At 53.0% G+C, this 9,045-nt stretch overlaps 2 protein-coding genes across 3 annotated transcripts in view; one reads left to right on the top strand and one right to left on the bottom strand.

Annotated features, from left to right (window-relative positions):
* The window catches only part of ube2al (ubiquitin conjugating enzyme E2 A, like), a 113,475-nt gene that overhangs the window by 64,275 nt on the left and 40,155 nt on the right, over positions 1–9,045 (bottom strand). The gene's annotated exons all lie outside the window — the stretch shown is intronic.
* The window catches only part of col4a2 (collagen, type IV, alpha 2), a 25,039-nt gene continuing 18,218 nt past the window's right edge, over positions 2,225–9,045 (top strand). The window contains exons 1-13 of one of the 2 annotated variants that reach the window (XM_060040550.1): positions 2,225–2,946; positions 3,026–3,070; positions 3,739–3,855; positions 5,490–5,558; positions 5,959–5,994; positions 6,312–6,365; positions 6,772–6,807; positions 6,988–7,029; positions 7,176–7,250; positions 7,520–7,564; positions 7,815–7,862; positions 7,951–7,986; positions 8,548–8,592. In XM_060040550.1, coding sequence (XP_059896533.1) covers positions 2,725–2,946; positions 3,026–3,070; positions 3,739–3,855; positions 5,490–5,558; positions 5,959–5,994; positions 6,312–6,365; positions 6,772–6,807; positions 6,988–7,029; positions 7,176–7,250; positions 7,520–7,564; positions 7,815–7,862; positions 7,951–7,986; positions 8,548–8,592 — 870 coding nt within the window. In that variant the 5' untranslated portion in view covers positions 2,225–2,724. The remainder of the gene's footprint in view (positions 2,947–3,025; positions 3,071–3,738; positions 3,856–5,489; positions 5,559–5,958; positions 5,995–6,311; positions 6,366–6,771; positions 6,808–6,987; positions 7,030–7,175; positions 7,251–7,519; positions 7,565–7,814; positions 7,863–7,950; positions 7,987–8,547; positions 8,593–9,045) is intronic. The other variant, XM_060040549.1, reaches the window with a different exon arrangement.

Genomic DNA, 9,045 nt, shown 5'->3' with positions numbered 1-9,045 from the left:
GGCCTCCTGGGCCACGAGGTGCAGAGAGAGGTCGTGATGTGGACCTCGGGGGCAGCGGCCGTCTGTCGGGGGGTCCGGTGCGGCCGGGTCGCCCCCGGGCCCAGACCCCCTGCTCCATGTGTTAACCCCCCCCCCCGGTGTTAAATATTGGCTCCTCAGCCTCTCAGGTGCAGTCTGCTGAGGTCGTGACCTCCAGTCCCCATGACGACAGTGAGACGTCTATAGTGAGGAACAAACCTGTTGCCTGGGACGTGTTTAATGCACTCTCCGTCCCACACGCCTGACTTCAGCCCCTCGTCCCCCGAGCGAGGTGTGTGTGTGTGTGTGTGTGTGTGTGTGTGTGTGTGTGTGTGTGTGTGTGTGTGTGTGAGTGTGTGTGTGTGTGTGTGTGTGTGTGTGTGTGTGTGTGTGTGTGTGTGTGTGTGTGTGTGTGTGTGTGTGTGTGTGTGTGTGTGTGTGTGTGTGTGTGTGTGTGTGTGTCTTTGAGGCGTTAATTAGAGTGAGGAGGACAGACCGGAACCTTTACACCTGGACCGGACCGGGTCACACACACACACACACACACACACACACACACACACACACACGCACACACACACACACACACACACACACACACACACACACACACACACACACACACACACACACACACACACACACACACACACACACACACACACCTTCCCCTGCTATCAGTGTGCACATCCTCCTGGGTTTGAGCAGGAGGCGACAGTGGGCGTCCGCCGTCCGAGGTACCCCCCCCCGACACACACTCCCCCTCAGGTTAAGCTCCCGCCGCTCCAGAATTCCCTCCAGGAATTACGGCAAAATGATATTGAGAGGATCAGGAAATGAAGGAAGTTAAATAAAGCGAGTTGTGTGTGTGTGTGTGTGTGTGTGTGTGTGTGTGTGTGTGTGTGTGTGTGTGTGTGTGTGTGTGTGTGTGTGTGTGTGTGTCTAGACTCTCTTGCTGCTTCTTCCCGTGCAGCTGCGTCCGTCAGAACCTGCTTTCGATCCCTCGGTTCCACCTCATTCATCCAGAGGCTGAAGCCAGCCTTATGAACACATGAACCTCATGATGTACTGCCTGACCCACTAACCCTGACCAGTGGACCCTGTGTGCTGAACCAGTCCTCCCACTGTTCCCACACGCTGGGATCAGCGTCCGCAGGCTGCCCCGGCTCAGGCCCTGGCAGCCTGCGGACAAACAGCTCTGTGTCGGTCTCTGTCGGTTCTCACTGCTGTCGGCCTCCCGACCACAGGGGGCACCGCAGGGCGACCCCCTCACACAAACAAGAGTTCTAGGGTGTTCCAAATTGCACGTACACTTTTACACACACCACACACACAACAAACACCACACACACACACCACACACAAACAATACACACATGCACACAACATGGCACATCAGGTGTGCGTGTGTGTGTGTGTGTGTGTGTTTGTAAGCGTGCATGTGTGTGTTTGTGTGTGTGTGTGTTTGTAAGCATGCACGTGCACGCGTGTGTGTGTGTGTCTGTGTATGTGTGTGTGTGTGTGTGTGTGTGTGTGTGTGTGTGTGTGTGTGTGTGTGTGTGTGTGTGTGTGTGTGTGTGTGTGTGTGTGTGTAAGCGTGTGCTGACATGCAGCAGGCCGGTTCCGGAGCAGCTGGAGAGGAGGTGGAGGGTCTGAGCTCTCCAGAGGACTCCACCCCTCCCTCCTCCAGTGTGTGCGTTTGTATGTGTGCGTGTGTGTGCGTGTGCGTGTGCGTGTGCGTGTGTGTGTGTTTGTGTTTGAGTCTGCATGCATACTTCTGTACTAAATCCAGCTCTGGTAAGTGTTAGGTGAAGACTAAACATCCTTCATATTCCTCCCTGTGCCAAAAGCCTCAGACCAGCCCCCCTCCCTCTCTCCCTCTCCCCCTCTCTCTCTCTCTCTCTCTCTCTCTCTCTCTCTCTCTCTCTCTCTCTCTCTCTCTCTCTCTCTCTCTCTCTCTCTCTCTCTCTCTCTCTCTCTACCCAGTACAGTAACAGACTAAACCAGTATATTTAACTGGTTGATTACTGCTCTCCTACCCAGACGTCTTTTGAAGTACAATTCTCATTCTGGATGGCTGCATGCCATTTAAGAGCATCATCATTAATGTGTGTGTGTGTGTGTGTGTGTGTGTGTGTGTGTGTGTGTGTGTGTGTGTGTGTGTGTGTGTGTGTGTGTGTGTGTGTGTGTGTGTGTGTGTGTGTGTGTGTGTGTGTGTGTGTGTGTGTTTTGTCATCACAGAGACTTAACTCTACTCTCTGTTAGGTTGAAGCTTTTGGGGTCTTTAGTTTCCTGTGGATATTATCTGTCCCTGACAGGCAGAGCAGGTCGGCTGTGGTCAGCTGCAGTTCTCCAGCTTGCCCACTGTGGTGCAGTAGAGTGCTTAAGGAAAGTGATGTAATATTAAATGACGGATAAATGTCCCCCCCCTATGGTCCGCTCTGTGTACTGCTGCTAGCAAAGTAATAGAATAAACTGATCATATTTAGCACAGATTGATGTGCTGTTGTGTTGTTGTGATTCTTCAACATCTCTGAGCTTTTACCCCGAGCATTGGGTCTGCATGTTTCTAAGTCTCCTACTGGAAGGTGAGTTGCCCATTTTAAACACTGAATCCATTATGGCTCGTTATGTAAGTCATGTCATATCTCTTGCATGCCTCCCCGACACTAACTAATCATTATTTAACTCAAATGTAGAAATGTGATGCAAATTGCGATTGACGTGTTGCTGTGGCGCCCCCTGCTGTCCGCTTCATGTACTGACTCTAACTGGTCTCTGTCTCTTGTTCAGGGCCAAACGGGGCCCGTTGGCCCCCAGGGCCTGGGGGGGCCCCCAGGGAGGGCAGGAGAGGTCGGCATCATGGGCCCCAAGGGGGAGCTGGGGGAGCGGGGCCGCGGCGGGGCCCTGGGCCCCAAGGGATCGGTGGTGAGCTGCTGTTGTGTCTCTAGCGTGAGGCCCTTGTGTTGTGGCTCCTGATGAGGCTGAACATCTGCCTTCTCCGCAGGGAATGATGGGCGTTCCCGGATTCACGGGAGCTGACGGGATTCCTGTGAGTCTGCCGCTACTGCCCAATCACCATGGAGACACCCAACCGTGTGTCTGTGTGTGTCTGTGTGTGTGTGTGTAGGTGTGTGTGTGTCTGTGTGTGTCTGTGTGTGTGTGTGTGTTTGTGTGTGTGTTTGTGCGTGTGTGTGTGTGTGTGTGTGTGTATGTGTGTAGGTGTGCGTGTGTGTTTGTAGGTGTGTGTGTGTCCTGCGTGTGTGTGTGAATGTATATCTCTGTGTGTGGGAGAGTGCGTTTGTGTTTGTATGTGTGTGTGTGTGTTTGTGTATATCTGTGTGTCCTTGTGTATGCGTGTGCATCTCTATGTGTCTATGTGTGTGTGTGTGTGTGTGTGCGTTTATGTGTGTGTCTCTATGTGTGTGTGTGTGTGTCTCTATGTGTGTGTGTGTGTGTGTCTTTATGTGTCTCTATGTATGTGTGTGTCTCTATGTGTGTGTGTGTGTGTGTGTGTGTCTCTATGTGTGTGTGTGTGTGTGTGTGTGTGTGTGTGTGTCTTTATGTGTCTCTATGTATGTGTGTCTCTATGTGTGTGTGTGTGTGTGTGTGTGTGTGTGTGTGTGTGTATGTGTCTCTATGTGTGTGTGTGTGTGTGTGTGTGGTTCTGACCCCTGCTGTGACCCCTGCTGTGAGTGACCCCTGCTGTGACCCCTGCAGGGCCACCCCGGTACGGCGGGCCCCCGAGGGAGGCCAGGGGCCGACGGCTGCAACGGAACCAACGGGGACCCGGGCCCGTCGGGGCGCCCGGGTCGCGAGGGCCCCCCGGGGTACTCAGTAAGAGGACCAGTGCTCCGCCTGTTTGCTCTGGCTGTTTGCTCCTCTGTGTTAGTCATTGTCAGACCTGTTTATAACAGCGTTCAAATGAAGGTCACTGTTATTATTAATGTCATTATGGGCCCTATCTTGCATCCGGCGCAAGTGACTTAGTCACTGGCGCATGTGTCGTTGCTAGTTTACAACTGGCGCAGAGCGTTCTTTTCCCACCACCGCCACTCGCCGGTAAATTAGGGATTGATCATGCGCCCCAAGGGGCGGTTCGGCGGAATGAGGAGGCGTGTTCTGGCGCAAACGGTATTTTGCCGTTTCTGAATACCATTGCGCTACTGACCAGGAAATACCTGGTTTAAAGTCAGTGGCGCGTTGTTCAGATGCTATTTTAAGGGCGCATGCATACATGCGCATGCGATGCATACATGCGCATGCGATGCATACGGATTGCTTGTGCACCTCGCGCATACACTTTGCCTCTCCCATCTACCTAGCCGCACATTCTTTCTTTGTAAATTATTTGGGAAAGAACAGCTGATGCAGCGGTAATAAGTTGTACTTTTAAATCAATGCATCTGCAAACACCGTACAGCAAACACATATTTTCTTGACAGAGACATCGTGTAGGCGTACATGCCCATAACTTTTAGGATTGATGAGTAGCCTATTTGATCGTGAAAAACATTGTTTTACCGCGAGTGAGTGTTAAAAAGAATGAATGAATGCGGGCGCGCGTGTGTGCTCTGTTTAAACACACGCAAACGAAACACGTAACGCATAATACAATCAATGGCAATGTCTATTACCGCGGGGACACATCATGCATATTAGGATAGCATACAATAGGCCTACTGATAAGAAACAGTTTATAATGTATTGCGTATATCATTAAATAGAACCACAGTTACCGCATATCATATGTTATATCATGTAGCCTAGTACGTTTTCTTTGCCGAAATTTATTTGAGGACTATTTCTGAAGTTGTGGAAGAAAACCCCTTATTCCATGTGTGAATTAGGCCATATTATTTGGCAATAAACTGAGCCATTTGCAGTTTGAAATTCATGTGCATCTGTCTCATCGGAGACTGCAGACGCGCTGTCAAAATATCAACTCGTCCGATTCAAATGCGCTCATGGCTCAGGGGATGGGAGCTGGCACTCTCATTGGTTTGTTGGACGTTACGCCCAAACCACACCTACGGGTAACTAGGCTGCTTCAGACCAACCCTTTTGACACTTGCGCCGCGACGCAAGTGTCATTTATCCGCCTGTAAAATAGCGATAGCGCCGTAGAACCGCCCACAAAGCTACTTGCGCTTTGCGCTTCCCACTTGCGTTTCAGACCGTTAAAATAGGGCCCTATAAGAGCTAGAGTTAGGAGAGCAGCGTTGGTAGCACCTCTAGCTAGTCGTAGCATGCTAGGCTGCCTAGCATGTTACTGTAGCATCCTTCGCTAGGCTGCCTAGCATGCTACTGTAGCATCCTTCGCTAGGCTGCCTAGCATGCTACTGTAGCATCCTTTGCTAGGCTGCCTAGCATGCTACTGTAGCATCCTTTGCTAGGCTGCCTAGCATGCTACCGTACGATAGCCTGATAGGTTGGCAGCCCCCCCCCCCCTGACGCTCTCTCCCCCCCAGGGCCAGACGGGCCGCAAGGGATCCAAGGGGGACGAGCTGGAGCTCCACGTCTTCATGGAGCGATTCAGGGTGAGACCCCCCCCGACCGGCCCCAGTACACCCCCCAGTGACCCCAGTACCACCACACCCCTCCAGTGATCCCAGTGACCCCCCTCCCAGTGACTCCCTCCCAGTGACCCCCCTCCCAGTGACCCCCCTCCCAGTGCCCCCCTCCCAGTCCCCCCTCCCAGTCCCCCCTCCCAGTGCCTCCAGTCCCAGTCCCCCCTCCCAGTGCCCCCCTCCCAGTCCCCCCTCCCAGTCCCCCCTCCCAGTCCCCCCTCCCAGTGCCCCCCTCCCAGTCCCCCCTCCCAGTGCCTCCAGTCCCCCCTCCCAGTGCCCCCCTCCCAGTGCCCCCTCCCAGTCCCCCCTCCCAGTCCCCCCTCCCAGTGCCCCTGTGGCCCTGAGGCTGACTGTGTGTTTCTTGTCTCAGGGTGATAGAGGTTCCCCCGGGGCTCCTGGACCACACGTGAGTTAGACCAACACCGTCTCTCTACCCCCTCCCTGAGCAGCTGGACATGTTGTAGTACCATCACTCTGTGTGTCTCTGTGTGTGTGTGTGTGTGTGTGTGTGTGTGTGTGTGTGTGTGTGTGTGTGTGTGTGTGTGTGTGTGTGTGTGTGTGTGTGTGTGTGTGTGTGTGTGTGTGTGTGTGTGTGTGTGTGTGTTTGACTCCCCTAACTGACCAGCTGTACGTGTTGCAGTACCATCTCTCTCCATGCGTCTCCATACATGGTCGTGTCTCCTCCTCCAATCATGCATTCTGTTCACTGTCCTCTTCCTCCAGGGCCAATCAGGAGGGGCGGGCTGGCCAGGCTACAGGGGCCTCACCGGACCCAAGGTGTGTGTGTGTGTGTGTGTGTGTGTGTGTGTGTGTGTGTGTGTGTGTGTGTGTGTGTGTGTGTGTGTGTGTGTGTGTGTGTGTGTGTGTGTGTGTGTGTGTGTGTGTGTGTGTGTGTGTGTGTGTGCGTGGGTGGGTGGGTGGGTGGGTGGGTGGGTGGGTGGGTGTGTGTGGACGTGCTTGTGCGGTGTGTGTGTGTGTTCGTGTGCGTGTGGGCCGTGTGTGTGTTTGTGCGGTGCGTGCGTGTGGGTGTGTGTGTTTGTGTCTGTGTGTGTGGTGTGTGCTTGCGTGTGTGTGTGTGTGCGAGTGTATGCATGTGTGTGTGTGTGTGTTGAAACAGAACTCAATATTGAAGTATCTCCTTTGATCTTTCTGACTCTAACCTCTTCATTGTGTTGTTACTCAGGGCCCCCGCGGGCCCCCAGGCCCCCCCGGACCGAAGGTAACCTCTTCATCGAGCGGCCTGCAACCAACTTTATTGATTAGCAGAATCAGAATCAGAATTGCTTTTATTACATTCTTATTGTAAAAGTACACAACAGTACAATTCCTATGCTTGGTACCTCAACACACACACAGCAGCAACCAATGTGCCCTGTGGTTAACGCTGTGTTCCCCACAGGGCACCATGACCAAAGTACTGAAAGGGGTCAAGGGAGAGAGAGTGAGTAAAATACACAACGCAGTATTATATTACGTTATGTTTACCCATTATTGCTGTTAGTTTAGCGTTACCGTTCTCATCTGGCCCCTCTGATTCGGCTGAATCCCGCTGATCAAATCTCTCTGCAATCCTCCCGCTGTCCCCAGGGAGACGCTGGCGAGCAGGGACCCACCGGGAACTCAACCACCCGCCCTCATACAGGGTCCAAGATTGGCAGCCAGGTCGGGCAATAAGGAACAAGGCTCAAATACAGCAGACGTGTGCTCCATTTAGAGAGTTCTACTGAAGAGCATCAGTCAGAGGTGGTGACGCTACTGTCGCCGCCCTTGAGGAATGACGGACAGACGGACGGACGGACGGACGGACGGACGGACGGACGGACGGACGGACGGACGGAAAGACAGACGGAAAGACAGACGGACGGACAGACGGACGGACGGACGGAGAGACGATGTGTTTCTAACGGACGATGTGTTTCTTGGTGTTTCAGGGGAGGAGGGGAGAGAAAGGGCTGAAGGGAGAAGTGGGAGAAGTTGTAAGTAGAAGATTATTCTTGATATAAGCTCTACTCACACACACACACACAGGCACACACAGGCACGCACGCACAACTCCCACACACTAACACACACACACACACACACACACATACTCACATTCACACACACACACACACACACACACAAACACACACAGTTACACACCCACAAACACCTACCCAGACACACACACACACACACACACACCCCCCCTGGTGGTCTCAGTGTGATGTGTTTCTCCTCCAGTCGGACAACAAGGGGGAGGCGGGCGTGACGGGCGGTCCCGGTGGCAGGGTGGGCAGCACCCCACACACACACACACACACACATCATAACACCTGACCTCTGACCTGACGCACTCTAACCTCTGACCTCTCTCTAGGGTGAGCCCGGTCTGTACGGACTGCCAGGACCCAAGGTGTGTACGACGTCATCTCGTGGTTTAGGGTCGTTGGGTAATCAGTCGTTAGTGATCGGTTGTTATGGGAGCGCTGCTGTGTTTCCTAGGTTACGGTCAATTCACATCATTTAGGGTTGGACAGAACTACAGCACACATACTGCATACATACATCAGCAACAAGGAATCCCATGATGCATTCTGAGGTACCGGTTTGTGATGTCTGTAGTCTGATGTCTGTAGTCTGATGTCTGTAGTCTGATTTCTGTAGTCTGATGTCTGATGTCTGTACTGTGATGTCTGTAGTCGGATGTCTTTAGTCTGATGTCTTTAGTCTGATGTCTGTAGTCTGATGTCTGTAGTCTGATGTCTGTAGTCTGATGTCTGATGTCTGTAGTCTGATGTCTGTAGTCTGATGTCTGTAGTGTGATGTCTGTAGTGTGATGTCTGTAGTCTGATGTCTGTAGTCTGATGTCTGTAGTCTGATGTCTGTAGTGTGATGTCTGTAGTCTGATGTCTGTAGTGTGATGTCTGTACTTTGATGTCTGTAGTCTGTCTGATGAGCTGCTGTGTCTCTTCAGGGGTACCCCGGGGAGGCGGGGCCTATCGGCCGGGACGGAGTCAAGGTGAGCAGAGCTCAGACCAATGCTGACCTCTAGATGACCCTGAGGAGGAGGTCCTAACTGACCTCTAGGTGACCTGAGGAGGAGGTCCTAACTGACCTCTAGATGACCTGAGGAGGAGGTGCTAACTGACCTCTAGGTGACCTGAGGAGGAGGTCCTAACTGACCTCTAGGTGACCTGAGGAGGAGGTCCTAACTGACCTCTAGATGACCTGAGGAGGAGGTCCTAACTGACCTCTAGGTGACCTGAGGAGGAGGTCCTAACTGACCTCTAGGTGACCTGAGGAGGAGGTCCTAACTGACCTCTAGGTGACCTGAGGAGGAGGTCCTCACTGACCTCTAGGTGACCTGAGGAGGAGGTCCTCACTGACCTCTAGGTGACCTGAGGAGGAGGTCCTCACTGACCTCTAGGTGACCTGAGGAGGAGGTCCTATCCGTCCTCTCACACACTGCTTG

The sequence above is a fragment of the Gadus macrocephalus genome, chromosome 20 (genome assembly GCF_031168955.1).
Source record: "Gadus macrocephalus chromosome 20, ASM3116895v1".
NCBI lineage: Eukaryota > Metazoa > Chordata > Actinopteri > Gadiformes > Gadidae > Gadus > Gadus macrocephalus.
Note: the sequence above shows the minus strand (reverse complement) of the source record. Positions and strands in the feature narration are given on the sequence as shown.